We start from the raw sequence: 21,069 nt of genomic DNA on the forward strand, positions 1-21,069 counted from the left end.
CACGGGGAGGTGGCAGCTTTGATTCCTCCTGGTCTTACTATGAACTTCCCTAAGAATCAATGAAGGTCATTTCCTAAAAATGACTTTGTTCCCACTGACGGGTTCCTTAGCCTGGGTGATCTAGAGCACAACCTCTGGAAAAAAATGGTTTAGGTTTAATCTCTGATCAGCCAATTGTAATGGTGAGACGCTGGTCAAGTTGTTTCAACTCTGAGTCTCAGCTCACCCATCTGTAAAATGGAGGTAATAATAAATCCATCTCACAGACTGCTAGCTCATGCTGGGAGAAATCAGCACAAAGGTCAAAACTGAGTGAAAATAACACCTGATCTGATTCCTGATAAGATTTACCCTCAGTACATTTTCATGAAACAAATGACTGTATGCATTGCATTTTAGCATATCAGTCCCACATAACAAATAAGGAAGTGTCAGAGCCTATGTCAGGGTCACCAGACACAATTTTAACTCATTCCTGGGGTTAAAAGCCTGGATAAGTTTGCCTCAGTGTGGACTTTGGTTGCAGGATGACACCCTCTATAATGTGATTTCAGAGCTTCCAGTCCCAAATCATGAAAGGCTTCTCTTGCCCAGTAGATCCAATTAATCCCTGCATTTAATCTCATTGTCTGCTTAGGTTATTGCTGGGCAATGGAATACTGTGGAAGCCAAGCCCTTGACTGGGAGCTGTGAGATGGCAGACAGAGTGGACTGGAGTGGGGCACTGAGCATGGGCCCTATCATGAAGAGCCCACCATGCTAGTGTGAGCCTGAGGGTGTGATCCAACGCTGACTTGTTGCACAGTGGTAGCCAAGCCCAGTGTGGGCTGGTGAAGATGCCCACTCTACACACTACTGCAGCTCTGAACCCCTAAGCATCCATGATCCACCAATCTCAACCTCCTGGGCAGCTGGGATTGAAGGCAAACATTGAGAAAATGGAAGTGGAGCAGACCTGAATAGAACTCAAGGGTTAACCAATAGCATTAGTACTTTCCCCATATCTGATTAGCGTAACTCTTAACCAACCTAAGCTAGCACTTTCCCAAACCCCGATTAGCATAAATAGGGACCAACAGCATTGACCCAAGTGTTATATGAACCCTGAGACTAGCACTCTCAAGCTGCAACCTCTACCAGGTCCTGCTGCCTGTGGGAGTTGTGCATCTATTCACACTTGATAAATTCTACTTTTACACTCCTCTGCATCAATGGGTCTTTGGATTTCATTCTTTGAATTCACAAGACAAGAACCCAGACAGAAGAAAGTGGCAGCAAGCTACTGGGGTCTGCTGCAACACTGAAGGGCACAGCCTGTCACTGAGAGTTGCACCATGTCGCTCAATGGTAGTGGAGAAGAAACAGGCTTTCATGGCTGCAGATGCTTTCGGCTTATGCAGACCCCACCCGCGAGGAGAAGCAGAGAAACTCTGGTTTCATTGTGATTGATAAGGTCTGTCAGGGGCTGCTCCTAGGTACAGAGGAGAGGTTGCTCCTATAAACATGTGTCTTGGCAAAAGGACAATTCCCCAAGGAAGATCAGGATGTTGCCATCAAAAGGAACAGAAACGATGTAGGACAGGTAAAGATAACTGTTCATAACATCTGCCACATAACAGCACAATTGGTGGCCATGGTCTGTTTTCAAAGCCTACATCTGCCTCTCTATAGTTATGACCCTTGGGCAAGTTGTGACCCTAACTTTGCCTCACCTGTAAGTGGGGGTAGTAACTTGTTCATAGGGCTCATGGGGCTGTTACAAGGATTAAATGAATATTAACACAGGTAAAGGATTGACATCGGCTATTTTTTCTGTTATAACCAGCATTGCTAAAGAATAAAATATTTAATTAATAAAATTACTTTCCACTTTCCTAGAATCTTTCTTTTTTTTTTTTTTTCCCTAGGCAAATGTTACCACTGAACTGCAATTCCAGTGCTAGAATTCATTTCTGTAAACAGAATGGACTGCTGTGGTCAACTCTTTTTTTTTCTTGACAGATTGCTCTCTGCAGTACTGAGCCAATTAATACAGTACCAGGTAAGTACCTTGTATTGGAATATTCTAAGAAGAGAAACACATTCCTTTTTTTAAATTTTTTAGATGTTAATCAACCTTTGTTTTTTTCATTTATTTATATTCAGTGCTGAGAATTGAACCCAGGGCCTCACACATGCGAGGCAAGTGCTCTACCACTGAGCTACAACCCCAGTCCCGAGAAACACATTCCTTTAAGAGGAAAACAGTCACCTGAGCACACACCTGTCAGTGGGAGGGCTGTGTGGGACAGGACGGGTTGAACAGCTCACAAACCACCTCCTTCCTCATCCCTGTCCTGTCATGATTTTCTGGGGCTGTTTACCCTGTCTTCAGACTTATGCCTGCTGCTGTCTCCCCAGGGTATAAGGCAACAACTGTGCTCCAGAGTCATCAATATTTCCCCCAATTCCTGAGATTTTCTTACATTAAGCAACATACATATCTTCCTCTTTTTTAAACCAACTTCCACCCAGTCACTCAACTACCAAAGAGACCATTGTAAGTCCACCAGGGGCCTGTGCTTGAGAGAAATGGAGTTTTATTACACAGCCAAGTCTTCAGTCATTTCCTTTTCTTTTTCAAACAGTTATTACCATAATTTCCTGCTGCCCTGGTGACGCTGAAGTTATTTTCTTTTTAAGTTTTTCAGCAATAAGATTTAAAGAAACAGTGATTAGTACAGGAAGGTGATGAGCTGATGGTATCTAAGTAAGGTCTCAGTTCTCAAACTGCAAGCAATTTTGCTTGGGAGGCAGAACTAATGCTCTTGGCATATGCAAGGCCAAGTTAAAGACATCATCTCTCAGGGCAATAGGTCTTGAGGAAGTAGTATGGCAGTGGGAAGTCCTACCTTTGAAATTCCCATCTTCTCACCCTGACACTTTGGAGTTGGTAAGAGAGGATGGAGGACTTCCTAATTCTTCATAGTCTGGGTCTAGCAACCTACAAGGACCCCAGGATGAGGCTCTAAAGGGTGGGTGTTGTAGTCTGTCTACCTGCCAGGCTCTCTTGGAGGCTGCAGGCCACTGAGCAAGGGATGGGGAGGGGAGTTATGCTGCTAAATATATCCTGAGCCAACAGGGAGAAGGGGCCTGTCTAGGGTATTTCTCCTGGGTCTCCCTGGCCTTGCCTGGTGTTCCTAACCTACAGTTCCCTATCAACAGACTGGGTCAGTTTGTGCAACCACTGAAGTAGAAGAGAAACCAGGGAATAGGCAATACACACTAAACATATCTGATTGGCCCGAAGTCCACAATTTCTTCCCCATGGAGATGCATGCTCATTATACAGGGTGCTAGAGAGTCACAATCTGCTGTCTGTGATCCAGGGCTGGATGCATAAGGAGGGTGCTGCCCTTGCTCTCCAATAAATGCTGAGGGCGCACCTCCTGGGACTAGGTAAATTTGGGTCAATTAGGAGGCTCCTTCTCTTTGGCAGATGCCTCAGTGGTTAACCTCTGCATCCTGGATGAATGCATCCTGGGTCATTGCATTCAAATTTTAGTGGATGGTAGTTTGGTGGCTAGAAATTCCCCTCAAGGCATGGGATGGATCTGCAGAGGATAGGGTTGAAGAGACTGCAAAGCTAAGAGGGTGGGAGACTTCTTTTAATCCCCCTGAGGCCAACAAAGGCATTCAGGGTTCCAATTTCATGTTTACCTCTTAAAGAGCAGGACTTTCTAAAGTAAAGCATTTCTGGGGTACCCTAGCACATCCAGGATGGATATTCAAGAGGCCACAGTGAAATGGTATTTAAAGGACCTATTCATGAAAAAATGCTTGGGGAAAAAAAAAAGCAGAAGATGGGGAGATTTTGAAGAAAATGCTTCTGAAAAAAATGCTAAAGAAGTTAGCCCCTGAAAAGAAGCCCCAGTTCTAAGAAGGTACTTCGAAAAAGTCTGAAGATTCCTCAGAAAGTCTAAAGACTACTCTGAAAAGTAACTTGAAGATGGCTCCAAAAATAATACTGAAAAATTATCCTGAAAACAGGGAGAGGAAAATGGCTTGGAAAGATCATTATCTGAAGATGATGAATTTTCAGTGAGGAAATCCCAGAAGAGAGTGTGAAGACTCAGAAGAGAAGGTGTATCTGGAAAAGTATCTGCTAGAAAATGCAGCTGGAAAAGGGTCTGAAGATGCTGCTGAAGAGGGGGAGGGATGCAGGTAAGAAGCAAGATGAAGACGCAGAGGACAGGAGGACCAAGATGATAACTCCAGCAGGAAGCTGTCTGAGCAGTCTGATGGGGGTGGCTAAGAGTGGCTTTGGGAAGGTTAAGGAAGAAGGGCCCCTGGGCACAGGCTCTTTCTTCAGTAGTGACAACAGGGGGAAGGAATGATGATGACGATGAATATGTGATCCCTTAAACTTGCATTCAGAGAGATTCCTCCATCTACCTGTTCCTGTGCTTCAGGATAATTAGCAGTGGTGTCACAGGACCATGTGCATAGCGGCAGAATGCCATTCAGCTAATGATTTGAAATTTTCACTGTAACCAGCACATAATGGTTCCAAGTACATGCTAACCAGATGTTCAATTAAAACTTCATAGTAATAATGCAAGTGAAAAAAAAATAGGGGAGATATAAAGAACTAAAACATTAGCTACGAATGGATTAAACTTCCTGGGGAAAAAGCAAAAATTCTCTAGTTGAGTTATGCCAGCTGAGTTATGAAACAAAAACAAACAGAAAAATACAAATCAAGCTCCATGTCCAGAGAACTATCTCAAAATTAAAATTATCATGAAGGTTGAACATAGCAAGATGTTAAAGAAATGAAAGCTTAAGTAAATAATTTCCAGTCATCAGAATTCAATACAGTAAACTGATGATTGCAATATCTGATCTGGCTGTGTGATAGTAGGAGCAAATGTGACTCCATTTTGTTTTATGACTTCATCCTGTAAAACAACCATGCCAAGTAGAAGAGTCATGACTGGGGCAAGATGTTCTTTTCCTTTTGCTATAGAAACCTTTAAGAACACAAAACTACCTTATGGGGTATTGTTTCTTTAACTAGGGTAACGGGGCTCTGTTTCTGTAACTGGGGTGACTGGGCTAACTGTGATTGGTTAGGCTTCCCTCCACTTGACTGCACTGTCCCTCTTCTGTAACCTGGCTTGCTTGCATTGGCTAGACCCCCCGAACATCTCTTTTGCAGTTTTCAGGCTTATAAGGAGTGCCCTTACAATTGTTCAGGGCTGATCAGGGGAACAGCTTTATGTTCCGGTCAGTCACCACCAGTGTGCTTCAATAAACGCTTGATTCAATTATACGTGAGTGGTCTGGAAGTCAGTTTATGAAACCCTGGGACAAAGCTTTAACTATAACAGCTGTATAAAACTCTTGAGATCACTCCTTCATAGTGACTTCATAGTGATTATTCACTCTATCCAGTTCACTTTGTTCTAATTTTATTTATTTATTTTTTTAAAGAGAGAGAGAGAGAGAGAGAGACAGAGAGAGAGAGAGAGAGAGAATTTTTCAATATTTATTTTTTAGTTCTTGGTGGACACAAAATCTTTATTTTATTTTTATGTGGTGCTGAGGATCGAACCCAGCGACCCGCGTGTGCCAGGCAAGCACGCTACCGCTTGAGCCACATCCCCAGCCCCTAATTTTATTTTTGACAGTACCATCTCCTTGCATGTATTCTTAGCTGCATCGTGCACATGATGTATATGGGACACCCAGTGTTATTCCCCAAAATACCAAGGGGCTGTGCAGCGGATGGGCTCTTCCTCCCAGATGCTCTTTAATCGTTGGGCCCAAGATGCCACCATTGCTTTTCTTTCTTCTTCTGATGAAAACTCAGGAGCAAAACTGATCTGAGGGGCAAGAATTTTAAATCCACAGAAGTGCAAAGCGCCATGCTGAAGACATAGAGAAAAGAACTGATCAGAAACCACATCCTTGATGTATGATTCAGTGAAATGATCAAAGGGAGAATGATAAAAAAAAATAAACCTTCAAAAAATAAAACAGCTCTAAAGCTCTGAGGTCTGGAAACCTGTGACTTCCTTTTAACCTCAGGATGTGGGGAATAAATGAGCAGAAGAACATGGAGCAACTAGAATTTACAGATTTTCACCTGTAATTATTACTGCAGTTTCCAACCCTAAATGTCACTGTTTTGATTGACTAGACAAATTATGGTACCTTCATAGGATGGATCATTCTAGACTAAGGTTTTTCTAGATATAGTATGTCACTATAGTTGAAGTTATTTGTTAAATGAAAACTACAAATTTTAAGCATTACTTGTTGAATGCCATTTATATAAAAGAGCAATAAACATAACTAACCTATTAGTAAAAGTTATGTGTTCAAGAATATATATGGGTCTTAAGAAAATAAACCAAGTTATTAAAAGTGATGATTTTGTGGGGTTATAGATTGAGGGGACTTTTTATTATTATTATTTTTTTTACATTATCTCCCTTTGTCCTGTAACATGTATTTTTTTGCAAACTGAAAAAAAAGTAGAGATTTTTTTAAAAAGAAAGAATTTAAGTGGGCCTGTGAAGAAGCAAGCTCAGATTTGTTAACTGTCCTCTCGTACTTCAGCGGAGTGTCACTAGTTGGAATCACTATTCTTTCTCCTTTCACAAAGGATCACTTGTTTTCTTAGAAATCTCACTCTCAGTCCTGTGCACTGCTTTCTTTAAAACCCACATCCTGGTCCAGGCCTGCCCCATCAGGGGGGTAGGTGGAGTGGAAGAGGCTCACACACCTCTTACTACAGTATTTTTTACTCACACAACATTATTTCCAGAAGTCAGCTTTTCAGAAGCACCATTATGATCAACAGAAGAAATCAGAAACGGTCTGGGTGAAAAAGTAGTACTTGGAAATCAACGGCCTCCATAAATACAGAACTAAGTTTTAGAAGACACAATGAAAAAGTTGACAAAATCAGCAACAAAGGAAAGGAATTCACTTAAAAATAATTGTGAACTCCCTGAAAGGAAGGTTTTCATGGTTTGAAAAGACACATAATAGGATTAATTTTGCTAACATCTAGAATGCTGATAAATCAATTAAAAAAAAAAACAGACCCGTGGGCAAAGCATGTAAATCTAGAGTTCACAGAAAAAACGCAATTCCTACTTCTTCTTTTGATTTTCTTTCTTTCTTTTCTATTTTTTTTTTTTATGTGGTGCTGAGAATCAAAGCCAGCACCTCATGCATGCTAAGTGTGTGCTCTACCATTGAGCTATACTCTCTACTGCCACAACATCTATATCTTTACAAGCTCACAGGCTGTGCTCTTCTCTATATATGCTCTCCTCTGATAGAAATCCCTCATGACAACCTGGAAGCTTCAGGTCTCCTCAGAGTCCCTCACCTAGAGTCTGCTTCTCTGCATCCTTGCCCCCTGCTCTGTCCCTCACTGGGGAGCACTTTGCACATGGACAACCGAGACTGCTAGAACTCACTCTGCCTACTGCCTTCCCCTTGGCAGATGCCCACTCCTTGGCTACTCATCAGGCCCAGGGTGTTCACACAGGCATCAAGAGTCCACCTCGGAGAGCAGGTCAGAGTGGGGAAGCTCAGAGTCTTGGGCACCTGGAGTGTGGGCTATCTCCACGGGGAGCTCAGCCAGCAGAGGCTCCTGAGAGGCTACGTGGAACACAGGGCCTGGGGCACCTCTTGCCGGGGCTGAGGGTCTGCATGAAAGGCTCTCTTGGGCCTTCCACATACTCATCACACACACACACACACACACACACCTGGAACTACCTCTGAGCCATTCTGGTCTCCACAAAGCAGACAACAAACTAACCAGGTTTGGCTTAGCTTTGGGCCAAATATCAGAGGCTACAATTATAATACATATTCCCTACTGATCAGCCTTTTCAATGCTCCCAAGTCAGAATTCAAAAGGGCAAAATGTTACCGTCTGTATCCAAATATAGTGAGAATGGTGTGGGGTGGCAGGCTCACATCACATGTCATTTCACACCTTGGAGAGGTGGGATGTACAACAGGCTAGCATGGCATGGAAGCCTTTTGTCATCTGTTTACCTGGAGTGGCCACAGAAAGTACCGAACATCTCCACTGACCCCTGCTTTTGAGTACATCTCGGCTGTGCCTCCCGTGGTTAAAGAAAGGAGGGCTAGTTTATCCTGCAGGAGAGAGAGCAAATGCATTTAATGCGGATGCCAGAAGAGGATGTGAGTGCTACTGTGATCCTGGCAAAAAGGTTTACGATGGCCAGGGGAAAATAGGGGGTCACTCACATCTCCCACAGGCCCATCCACAGGTGACAGCTATATCCCAACAGGAGGCAGAATGAAACAAAGGGACCAAGTGAACGCAAAAGCTCTCACATGCCCACTTCCAGCAGAAGCCAGCTTCCAGAGACACCATGTAAGTAGTCACTACTTAGGTGCTGTCTACAGAGCTGAGGAGGAGTGGAGCCCAGCACTCAGTGGCCACTCAGTAAATGACGGTGTCACTCGTGGCCCAAGACAGATCTTGTTGATGAGATTTGCTTTCCTCACATACACTCATTGTCTGAGGCTCTCAGAATTTGAGTCTCTAATTTTAGCAGGAAATTCTTTTAGTAAGAAATTCATAGCTGCTAACATTGTGCCTCTACCAGATTCCATGCATTGCTCACTGTGCAGTGTGGGTGTTGCATTCTCTTGTTTCATCAGGCCCACATGGGAAGTTCAGAGGGATGAACTCATACAAGGCCAGGGATGGTCTCTCCATCATGGAGTAGATGACCTATGGAGCCAGGGCTGACCACTTTGCTGCCCATATTAACTTGCCCACTTCATCCCTAGCCCAATACTCAGCCCTCACATCCACTAGATGGAAAGATCCACAAGTTCAGAAATGATGGTTTTCTCATCTGTGTCCAGCACTCAATGCTGTGCACATAGCAGATGCTCAATCAGCACTTACTTAAAAAAAAAAGCAGCAGCAAACTATAACTTGATAGCTGCCTCCTCCTTCCTCCCTCTCTAATAGTGCAGCGATCCTTATCCCTACAGCACATACCTTGAAAAAACCAGAATCATAGAACCCCGTGATGTCGAAGGCGAACCCTTGGCACAGCACCCTGTCCATCCAGCCCTTCAGGATAGCCGGCACGCTGAAGCAGTACAGCGGAAACTGGGGACAGCATATTAAGGAAGAAGAAATACCGTGGCTTGTCTCGGGATTCCTAAGTTAGTCTGTTTGGTGATACAGAACAAATTCCACTCTCCTCTTCCCTGGTGGCTGGGTGGATAAGGGTAATAAACATGGCCAGCTCTGAGGTGTGGTGATAGTGGGAAGGGGTGTAGTGGAAAAATGGTCCTGTTGCTACTATGTTGGCTCTGCACCCTGCTGATGCTGATCCCCATGCATAGGGAAGAGATGAAAACTTGACACTGGCTTTGGGGCAGCAGTCCTGTGACTGATCAATCAACGACTGAGAAGAAGATGCTGTGGAAAGATCATACACTTCCCACACCTGGGGTGAGTTGTCAAAATCTGGTGTCAACTGGGACTAATCAGATCCCTTGCTTGGAAATTCTGGATCTAGGGAATCAAGGCCTTGGCATGCAGCAAGAGAAACAGAACCAGGGGCTGGGGTTGTGACTGAGCAGTAGAGTGCTTGCCTAGCATGTGCAAGGAGCTGGGTTTGATGCTCAGCACCACATTAAAAAATAAGTAAATAAAATAAAGGTATTGTGTCTAACTACAACTAAAAAAAAAGTTGAAAAAAAAGAGAACAGAGCCAAGGTGCAGGGAGATGTGGATGGAATCTGGTGAAGAAGACATCAGAGATGTTCCAGCTTGGGTCCTGTGTCCCTGTAGCCCAGCCACAGCTCTGTGCTGCTTGTCTAGGAGACTCAAGTGGCCAAAGCCCTTGGTATGAACTCCCCTTTCTTTCCAGTTTGACTTGGATTTCTGTTAACCCACAAATTACCCTAAACACATGTGTTTACTTGATTGCTTCTTCTGTAGTGGCAAAAAGGAGCCTATATTGTCCTTGAGACAAATACAGGTAAAGTGGCTGGTGTGTGTGTGTGTGTGTGTGTGTGTGTGTGTGTGTGTATGTGTGTGTTTCAACTAGTGAGAAGATGAAAACAAAAGTTTTTCCCCTGTAGTAATCAGGCCTTTGACTGATATTGCCTTGATAAACATTTGAGGCCTTTGACCCACATCCTTGATAAACAGTTGGGTAGAGAAAACTGGCTTTCAAGTGGCCCAGCATGTACAGGGTGGGGACTTAAAGAAAATGAACGAAACAAGACCTGCATGATTCTACTGTTTGTGGACCACTGGGCTAACAGAAAAATTCACTCCTGTTTACACAGGAGGTCAGAACTCTATAATGGCTGCATGAATCTCTCTACTAAACTAAGTAAAGTGTTGTAACTAGGTAAGTGTTACAACTAAGTGTTGTAACTAAGTACTGTGGTACAACACTCACCCAGTAAGTGTGTGAAAATGTGCTAAGGAAACACTGTTGCCACTTCTAGGAGTGTAGAATGTAGTATTTGCAAAGAGTCTTATGTAGGACGAATCTCATTCAATACATTAATTAGAGGAAAAACAAACCTGGAATATCACGAGATCAGCTTCCTGCACCTTTTTCTGCTCCTCAGTGATGTCACTGGTTAGACAGTTTTTCTTGTAGGCTTCATAGGCTTCCACCCCATAACTGAAGACCTCAGGATTAGAAAGGTCACCTAAGGAAAGAGCCAAGTGCTCTCACTTCCAGGTGAGAGGTCACAGCCTGTCCCAACAATTTCACTAATGCTATGTGCATCTGGACTCCTCAAAGTGAGTCAATGACATTTGCTGTGATCCAACCCAGTTAGGCCCTACAAGGGCCACTCAGTGAGCATTTCCCACCCACCAGATGCTGTGCTGTGCACCCAACACCCTTCTTATGCTCCTAACAACTGATGACATCATACTAGTTCTCTACCAGTGAGAAAGCCGAACTTTACAGAGCTTAGTAGTTTGTTTGGTGACACCCGATTCCTAAGTAGCAGAGGCAGGCGCAGAGGTGGGATGACTAGAGGAGCAAGTGTGACTTCCTCCACTGTTCCATGTGCAAACCTGGAGTCACTTTGACAAAAGCCACAAAGGGAAGTGAACTAGCCATCAATTTGTAATTAAAAAAAAAAAAAGAATGTTCTTTGCTTCCTCTTTTAACCTATTTGTATTTGATTTTCATTCAAAGAATACACACCCAGTGCTTCTAGGTATAAATCTTGTCTTTTCAAGAAAACCAAAGAGAGTAACTACTGTAGGCCAGAGGCTGTGTGGCACCAGGGAGGTAATCAGATGGGGTCATAGCTGCCATATTACATCAAGCCTGAGACCCCTCTGGGCCCTTTAAACCTATAGTTGTCCCTCAGTATCCACAGGCGTTTGGTTCCAGGACTTTCCAGGTCACCAAAATCCATGGAAGCCCAAGTCCCTTACATAAAATTGTGTAGGATTTGCATAGAACCTACAAACATCCTCCTGTAGACTTTAAATCATCTCTAGATGACTTCTAATATCTCACGCAAGGTAAATCTATGTAGGCAGTTGTTATATTGTATTGTTTACAGAATAATGACAAGAAAAAATGTTTTTATATTCACTACAAGTGCAATTTTTCCTAGATATTTTCTTTTTTCTTTTTTCCATCCTTCCTTCCTTTTATTTAAAAAAATTTTTTTTTAGTTGTTGACAGACCTTCATTTTATTTATTTGTATGCAGTGCTGAGAATCAAACCCAGTGCCTCACACATGCCAGGCAAGTGCGCTTCCGCAGAGCCCCAGCCCCAACCTCCCTTTTATTATTTTTTTATAGTATCCTTTTTAAGCTTTTTATTTAATTAATTAATTTATTTTTATGTGGTGCTGAGGATCAAACTTAGTGCCTCCTATGTGCCAGGCAAGCATTCTACCACTAAGCCACAATTCCAGCCCTTCCTTCCTTTTAAATTGGCACTAGGGATTGAACCCAGGGGTGTTTAACCACTAAGCTACATTCTAAACCTTTTTAATTTTTTATTTTGAGACAGAGCTTTGCTAAGTTGCTGAGGCTGGTCTTGAACTTGTGATCCTCCTGCTTCAGCCTCCTGAGCTGCTGGGATTACAAATGTATGCCACTACGCCCAGCTCCAAATATTTTCAGGGTTAGTTGAATCTGTGGATGAGAAATCCACTAGGTTCACTATATATCTATAGAGTCTCAAAATTACACATGGTATGTAGTGGGTTAATATCTAGAATAAGATCTACAACAACCCACTCCAGAAGGTTAAGTATGCTTGCCTCAGACCTGGAGGATATGTGAAAGGGGCTTGCACTTTTTAGCCTTTGGTTGCCTATTTTAAAATACTTTTTACAGTAAGCAGGCATGGTGGCTTATGCCTTTAACCTCGGCAATCTGGGAGGCTGAGGCAGGGGATCTCAAGTTTGAAGCCAGCCTCAGCAACTTAGCAAGACCCTTTTTCAAAATGAAAAACAGAAAGGGCTTGGAATGTAGCTCAGTTGTAAAGCACTCCTGGGTTCAACCCCCAATTCACCCCCCAAAAATGGACATTAAATTTGAGTTGGCTTTTTCACTTAAAAATTAGTGGCAAGCTGGGTGTGGAGGCTCACACCTGTAATCCCAGCAGCTCAGAAGGCTGAGGCAGGAGGATCACAAGTTCAAGACCAGCCTCAGCAACTTAGCCAGGTGCTAAGCAACTTAGCAAGAACCTGTCTCAAATAGAACATAAAAAGGGCTAGGGATGCAGCTCAGGGGTTATAAATGCTCCTGGGTTCAATCCCTGGTACAGATTTAAAAAACAAAACAAACAACACCCCCCCCAAAAAAAAAAAACAGTGGCAAACAAACAAAAACAAACCAGTAGCTCCTTATCCCACTGTTCTCTATATTTCTAGAGAAACGGAAAAATTTGTTGCTGTTTGCTAAGAGAAAATACTTTATGATGATAATGATTTTGCAGTGCTAAGGGTCACTCAGAACTTTTTGCATGCAAGGCAAACCCCAGCCCTGGTTGATTTATTACAAAAAAAAAAAGAAAGCCCCAAAACACGCAGAATGAGTACTAAATATTGTATCTGGAGATGTAGCTAACAGAACTACAAAGAAATCTGAGATATTAAATACTATAAAAGAGGAGGTACAACTGTCATTATTTTTAGATGATTTGGCTGCATGTCTGGAAAGTCCCAAAGAATCACCTGAAAAGTATTACAAACAAGAAGGAAACTAGGAGTGGGCTATGCACACACACTCCTCTTCACATCAAAAAGCTACTGTCGGTTGGTAAGAATTAAACAAGATCTGTATGATGAAAATATACAAATACACCCATTATAAAAATAGACCTGATGGAAGGTCACACCATTCTCTTAGAGAAAATCAACATGAAAGGTCAGTTCATCCCAAGTTCAGCTACACATTTAATGGGACCTGGATGAAAATACCATCAGGCTTCTTTTTGAATCTAGATGGCTGATTCAAAAGCTTTTATGGAAAGGTAAAGTAAAATAGTTAGAAAAATTTGAAAATAAGATAAATAAAAGTGACCTACTCTAGCTGATATTAAATTGTATTATTTGCCAAAATAATTTAAACCATTTGGGTGTGGGAAAAAAATAGGAGTAGAACAAATAAACTGGAATGTAGTTAGTTGAAAAGTGCTTGTCTAATCCCCAGAACCACAATAAATAAAAATAAAAAATATTAAAACAAGTAGAACAGAATTTAAGAAGTGGGAATTTGGATCACAATGAAGATGGCATTTAAATCAAGGGCAAATAGCTGAATCATGCAGTAAGTGGTAATATGACAACTAGGTAGGCATTGGAGAAGAAATTGGGCCCATATTTCAAATCATATGCCAAAATAAATTTGAAATATATAAAATACTTAAAATTAGAAGTTGCATCTATAGAATATTAGAAAAAAACTATAAAACATTTTTTCTTACAAGCTTGGAGTTCATGTAAATATAACAAATTCCTGAAGTCATAAATGAAAAAGACTGATCAAATATTATCTAAATGAAAGTAAATGGAAGCTAAAAGGAAAAAGTCACCATAAGCAAAGTCAAATAAACAAAAACAAAAACAAATTAGGTAAAAATATTTTCGGGCTGGGGTTGTGGCTTAGTGGTAGAGTGCTTGCCTAGCAGTGTGAGGCACTAGGTTCAATTTTTAGCACTGCATATAAATAAAATAAGTAAATAAATAGAGGTTCATCAACAACTAAAAAAAGATTATTTAAAAAAAAGGATTTACAATTCATATTCCATACTATTGGCTTTTTAGTATATAAAGAACTTTTTAAAATCAATAATAGAAAGACTAACAACTCAATAGAAAAATGAACAGATGATATGAACAGATAATTCACCGGAAAGAGAATATTTAATATTTTATTAAATGTTAACTAAAAATAAAAATAAAATGTTAATACAAATAAGTATTAATAAATAGAATACAAATATTAAGATATTAAACCTCACAATGAGAGAAGGACAAATTAGAACTATTTGGAACACTATCTTTTCACCTGCTAGACTGGCAATTATTAAAAAAAAATTGGCAACACTATTGGTGACAGTGAGGAAATAACATTTGTAAACATTGCTGACAATAGTGTAAACTGGTATGAGATTTACGGAGAGCAACTTGGCATTATCTAGGAAAATCAAAATGCACATTCCTTTTCACCAGTAATTCCACTTCTAGACAAACTTGCAAATGTGGGGAAACACATATGACTCTGACTGTTCGCTGCAACATTGTTTTTGATAGCGAAAGATCAGAGACAACCTAAAATGTCCTTTAGTAGGGAGATACCATGACTTGGCCATACAACGGAATACTTTCTACAATAAGAAAAATAAAAGCAACCTGTGAAATGATGAGCATAATATGCTACCGTTTTTGTAAAATGTAGAGGAAAAAATGAAGAATACTCTCATGCCTGCTTATATAGCAAGGACTATCTCAGAAAGGACACAGAGGAAACTACATCCTGACTACCTTGGGAACAGAGAAACTGGGTTGCTGGGGGATAGGAGGGAAAAGAGCCTGGCACTTTGGACTCCTTCCTGACCGAGATTTACATATTTTGTGCAATGATTAGCTTTTTAAGACATGTTAAAATTACAGAACACAAAGAAGAAAGTTAAAAAATAACCAAGCATTTATGCCGTGACTCACCAGTGATATCTTTCCTTGTGGCCCTTGGCTCAAAGTTCATGGCGTACAAATCAGACACAGTGACGGTGCATCCCTGCTGGCTCAATTCATCCACTGCCACTTTCTTCAAGGAGCCATTGAAAGACTTGGGTTCTTGGTGTGCATAGACAATGAGCACTTTCTTACCTACATCAGGAGAAGGAACATTTCCTACTGAACAGCCATTCTCCTTCGTCAAAATCCCATGAGGACTAAGTTGAAAATTAAATGCTTAGGCACATCCCTACTGTTGAAGCTGAGCAATACAATGATCTTATTGGATGACAGTTTTAAAATGAACATTTTTAAATTCAGTTATATCATAGTTCATCTTTACTTGAGTGTGCAAATATAGGTTGAGTATTCCTTATCTGAAATGCCAGAAGTGTTCTGAAATTCATATTTTTCAAATTTTGGAATATTTGTGTAGACTTTCTAGGTAAAGCCTCCATGATATGAAAATCCAAAATCAGAAATACTCTAAAATCTGAAATTTTGTGTTCAGAGAATTTTGGATTTTAGAGTATTTTTAGTCATGAGCTGAAAAATGTTTTGGAGCTTTAGGGATGCTCAACCTGTACATACAAACACAGCAGGCCAAATTAATGTCTTCTCAAAACGAAACTACACAATTAAATCTTTAAAAGCCTGATATAATCTGGTTAGCTCTATGAGAAGTTTTAGCCTGACTCCCCAACACCAAAATAAAAAGCTGTCAGAACTCATCTTTGTGCCAACCCTACAGCTATGGCCCCTTTCAGGCTGGTACATTCTGCTTCCATCTTCCAGGTTCATGGCAACGGGGCACTTAAACAAAACACGAGGAACTGTCCCCTCGTCCCTTGAGGAAGGCAGGACTAGGTGAAAGCCATATCTTGGTGGCAATGCTAAAGCAAAGAGGACTCTAAGAACAGGTTTTATAGGCACTAGCTGTATCATGAACAGCAGAGGCTTCTGAACACAGTATCGTCCACATTCATGAGAGTCTGTGGGATTATATACTGAATTCTTCTAGAAGGTAACTTGGTGATTTGCTCTGGTAACATCTGAGACTAAAATGTTAAATGCTTGACTTAAATTTTGCAGTCTAGGATCTTGAAGAGAAAATACATATATTAGCTTGAAGCAGACAGTTTCAGGGTATTCAGTTGAATGTAAAGGGCTGAATTCCATGAGTTAAGTAAATTATTAATTTTGCCTTCTCCAACTCCAATGTTATAAAGGAATTCTACTTGGGAGCTTACCAGGAGAATGGGTGTGAATGAAATCCTGCACCAATGTTTCTCAACTAGGGGCAGTGTTGCCTGTCAGAGGATATTTCCCAATTCCAGAGCCATTTCCGGTTGTCACTGGTGGGGGCAGGCAGTCACTGGACTCTGCTAAACATTCTACAAGGCACAGGGATCTCCCCACAACAAAGGATTATGTGGCCCCAGACATCAGTAGTGCCCAGTTCGAAACATCCAAATCTATAGTAGAATGTACAGAATAAAGTGAATATGTATATTCTAAAATGAAAGCATTTCCATGTTATATTGTTGAGTGAAAAAAATAAGTTCCAAAATTCACCGTATAGGTGTGCAGGTGTCTGTGCCTGCATGCATGATAAACAAACACAAAAGTACAGATGGGGCCAGGGGTGAGCTCAGTGGCAGAGATTCTGCTTACCATGCAGGAGGCCTTATGTTTAATCTCCAGAACTGGGGGGAAAAAAAAAAAGAAAAAAAAAAAAGGAACAAACAAACAAGGTAAAAATGGAATTATTAAAAAAAAAAGTAAAGACAAAATCATTTTAAAATTGGGATTTAAAGTGTAGTTTAAAATTAGGCTCACTAGGGCTGGGGATGTGGCTCAAGCGGTAGCACGCTCGCCTGGCATGCATGTGGCCCGCGTTCGATCATCAGCACCACGTACAAAGATGTTGTGTCCGCCAAAAACTAAAAAGTAAATATTAAAAATTTCTCTCTATCTCTCTCTCTCTCACTCTTTCTAAAAAAAAAAAATTGGGCTCACTCACTCACTGAATAACTATTTTTTGAGGACCTATTATGTCACCGGATGATTTCTGGAACTGGAGGCAGGGTAAAGACAAGGTAGGTATGGCCCCCATTCTTGAGGAACTTGCCTTCCTGAATGGGTAAAAATGGACAAGAAAACTAAAAATATTCAAAACAAGATAATTTGAGAGAGTGATCCACGGTGTAAATAGGTTGTACACACTGCTGTGTTGTTTGAGTTTAGATTTTTTTTAAATATCAAATGATTTATTCAATCTTGGATTTATTTAATCTTGGGGGATTTATTCAATCCCCCATAATGAGCCATTACCTGCCATGCCCGAGGAAGAGGGATTTTTTTTCTCTGATTTGGTGTGGCGGCCCCAGGCTTTCAGGTGCAGTCACTCTCTTTGGTGATCCCAATAATCTGAAAGAGAAAGTCCACTCAAGGGAGGTGGGCAATGCAGAGGTGAGGTGCAAGTACAAAGTCTAGGCTCTCTGCTTCAGGAGGACATGCGCATGCATCAGAAAAAAAGGCTCTTGGGAGAGGCAAGGCTTCCTTTGGAGACAGGCCTCCAAGGACAAATCATGCCAAATATCAAAACCAACACTTCTTTTTTCTCAGAGGACTTGGGACCTTCAGTGAAGGCAGCCAGCCATAGAGAAGAGGACCTGAGAAATGAGTCACAGGCAGGAAGCAGGCACTGTACCTTCTCAGCCTTTAGGTAATACATGAGGGTGAAGAGGCAAAGGGCAGGCACATTAATAAGCTGACATGCACTGCAGGGCACCTGAATACCCAGCTGGTGTTGGCGAAGCCCAGGAGATAGTACTGGGGGTCACTGGGTGCTTTTCCTATCTGTAAATAAGGAGTTGGTTCCGTTCTTGTTTCTAGATAGAGATCTCAAAGGTTTCTCTAGGGAGGTAGCCTAGGCCAGTGGAGACTTCCATATGAGATGAATTTTATTCAGATTCCAGTTTTGCTATGTCTAACTATGTGACCTGCAGCAAGTCCCTGTACCTCTCTGTGCCTCAGCCTTTTCAACTACAAAGCCACAGAATGGTTCAGGAGATACACACACACACACACACACACACACACACACACACACGCACATATATACATATATGTGTGTGCAGTGGCTAGCACACGATATGATTCCAGAGGGCCAGGGTGGAGTTCAGTAGTAAAGCATGTGCTTAGCATATACAAAGCTCTGGGTTCAATCCCAAGCACCAAAAAAAGAAAGAAAGAAAGATGTTAGTTCTCCCTAAGAAGAGGCTGCGTCCTCACCCCTGGCTAGCCATCTCCAGAAAAACTAGCTTCATGCTGAGAGAGCAAAGGTACTACCAATAAACCTACTCCCACTGTGGTGGTGGGGGGGGTAAGCTCAGATAAAACTCAACAACAAAAAATCAAACAACCCAATTAAAAATGAGAACAGGAATGGAATAGACCTTTCCCTAAATGAGATATATAAATGAGGACTAAGCAAATAAAAAGGTGCTTGGTGTCATTGGTCACTGGGAATAACCAATCAAAATTACAATGAGATATCACCTCACACCCATTAAAATGGCTATCATCAAAAAAGTCAACAATCCACAAGGTTGGTGGGAAGTGGAAGGATTTAGAACCCCTATGGACTGTTGGTGTGGATGTAAAAAGTGCATCAGCTATGGAAAAATGGTAGAGGTGCCTCAAAAGATTGAAAATGAAGTTACCATGTACCCTGCAATTCCACTTCTGGGTATAACTTCAAAAAATTGAAAGCAGGGTGAGATCACTTGTGCACCCACATTTATAGCAGCATTATTCATAGCAGCCAAAAAGGTGGAAGTGACCCTCTGGCTGGATACTGCACCCAGGTGCTAAGGCTACAGAGATGAACAAAATAGATGAAAATAGAACCCTTACTCTTTGGTGGGTGGTGGGAGAGACAATAAACAAGAAGACAAGGAAGGCACAGAATTCCAGACAGAGATATGTACTAGTGATGATGATAAGTAATAGTGATAGTGCTAAGAAAATAAAAAAACCTTAGTAGATAAAATGGCAGGAGTATGTTTGCTATTTTAGATAGGGAGCTCAAGAAGGGGTCTCCAAACAGGAACAGTGAATATGCAGTTTGCCATGCAAAAATATGGGGTCCAGGCAGACAGAATAGCAAATAAGTGCTCAAGTGGGGACTCTGCTGAAAGATTTGAGGAACTAGAAAGGCTATTTGGCTGGACTATGGTTTTTAGTTTCAGTTTCGTTTGTTGGTTTGTTTAAGAGGTGGTAGGGGATACAGTCAGAGTTGAGTGGGGTCCAACCAAGCTGACCTTATAAGGAAGGGGCAAAACTTTTATCCTAAGCCTAGCAAAAAGCCACTGAAGCCTCTTAAGTAGAAGAATAGTATTGAAAGGTTCCCAGTGTCACTGCAGACTCAGAGATGCTCATCCTGAGATTGCCAAATTGAGGGACCAGAGACATCTTCCGGCGCCCTATGCATTTTTCAGCATTCCCAGGCCTCTCCACTCCCTATGTCTTGCTTGGCTCAGGTGAAATATTTCTATCACATGTCTTGGCCGTTCAATAGCCACTTTAGTAATCTGGGTTCCCAATTCCAAATCATCCACTTCTTCTAGAGGTTAAGAATAAGAAACTGAGGCCCACAAATGAGGGACTTGTTCAAAATAAACAAATCTCCAACACAGGCTCTTCACCCTCAGGCACCCCATCCATAGCAAGAACAACTCACCTTTGTTGGAAACCAACAAAGGATAAAAGTTTTACCCAAGTCCACAGGAAGAGTCATGTGCTTTTAAACCATACATACTACACCAAATGTGTTCTATTTTTGACATAAACATCATTTCATCTTAATGCATCCAAATGCTATTTTATAAAGTTTTCATTTTATTGTTTCCTAAGCCTCTTTCCACAGTCAGCCCCATAATGGTCACAGGAACAACTAGACATTTCTTTGTGTAGTTACGCCATTGTCTGCTGCCCTTTTGTGCTCATTTAGGTTACTCTCCTCTCCCCACCCCAGAACTATACCTAGCACTATTAGAAGTCTGTATGATTTATACACGTTTCTTTTCATGTCTTTTCTTTGGCTGAGGTTTCCAGAGATTAAAGTTCACAGAAGTTGTTATTTTCAGAGATTACTGTTTAGGAAGATCCCGCCCCCCAGATTACCACAATATTTTTGAAAGCACAGCCAAACTACAGGGGCTCCGTGGCGCTTCGGTAAACGATGGCACCCTTCATGAAGGGTGCTCTGGGGTTCCCTGCTCCCTTATTAGTAGTATGAGGATAGTGCGGTCAGCTATTTCACAGGACTGCGGGCACATTAAACGAGATCATTCGTGTGAAGCACTGTGCCTGGCATGCGGTGGCGCCCAGGGAGAGGTAAGAGATCATATTTTCCAGCCGGTCCAGGACCCGGAGTGCCAGGAACCACAGGGACACACATCCACAGTCTAGCTGGCAAGTTGCAAGCCAGAGACCTCTACGGCCTGCAGTCCCTCCCCAGCCCCCAGGGCCCTGGCCGGTGGGCACTCACTCTCTGGCCAGCGCGCCCTGGTAAGCGGCGGAAGGGCTCGCACGTCTGCGTCCTTGAAAGGACACTCCTTGTCCGCGCCAGCTTCCAACTACCCAACCCTGCCCTCGCACACTCCACTCGCTGTACCGCCGCGTCTGCGCTCTGGAGCACCCGAGCCCCCTGACAACGCGGCGTGGAGGCGCCCCGCCCTCTCCCTGACACCCCGCCCCAAGAAGAGCTCCATCCCGCACGCCCCCTCGCCCCCGCAACAAGCTCCACCCCGCACGCC

At 42.1% G+C, this 21,069-nt stretch overlaps 1 protein-coding gene across 3 annotated transcripts; it reads right to left on the reverse strand.

Annotated features, from left to right (window-relative positions):
• Positions 1 to 5,489: 5,489 nt before the first annotated feature.
• Positions 5,490 to 21,007, reverse strand: NQO2 (N-ribosyldihydronicotinamide:quinone dehydrogenase 2). 3 transcript variants are annotated; one of them, XM_081294693.1, is made up of 7 exons: positions 20,802 to 21,007; positions 17,579 to 17,691; positions 15,233 to 15,397; positions 10,604 to 10,734; positions 9,053 to 9,166; positions 8,068 to 8,169; positions 5,490 to 5,912 (listed from the first exon to the last, which is right to left on the reverse strand). In XM_081294693.1, the coding sequence occupies exons 2-7, from the start codon at positions 17,583 to 17,585 to the stop codon at positions 5,736 to 5,738; spliced, it is 696 nt and encodes a 231-aa protein (XP_081150819.1). In that variant the 5' UTR covers positions 17,586 to 17,691; positions 20,802 to 21,007; the 3' UTR covers positions 5,490 to 5,735. The 3 variants fall into 3 exon arrangements, with proteins under 3 accessions (XP_081150819.1, XP_081150818.1, XP_081150820.1); XM_081294692.1 differs by having other exon boundaries at positions 17,579 to 17,674; positions 20,802 to 21,003; XM_081294694.1 differs by lacking the exons at positions 8,068 to 8,169; positions 9,053 to 9,166 and having other exon boundaries at positions 17,579 to 17,674; positions 20,802 to 21,002.
• Positions 21,008 to 21,069: the final 62 nt, after the last annotated feature.

This window comes from Spermophilus citellus (genome assembly GCF_964194105.1).
Source record: "Spermophilus citellus genome assembly, chromosome: 5".
NCBI classification, from domain to species: Eukaryota; Metazoa; Chordata; class Mammalia; order Rodentia; family Sciuridae; genus Spermophilus; species Spermophilus citellus.

Coding starts and splice junctions, on each gene's coding strand:
- NQO2 (XM_081294693.1), bottom strand. Junction 10,735..15,232: donor CACAAGGAAAGATATCACTG/GTGAGTCACGGC, acceptor CTCTTTCCTTAG/GTGACCTTTCTAATCCTGAG. Junction 8,170..9,052: donor ATGATTCTGGTTTTTTCAAG/GTATGTGCTGTA, acceptor TCTCTCCTGCAG/GATAAACTAGCCCTCCTTTC.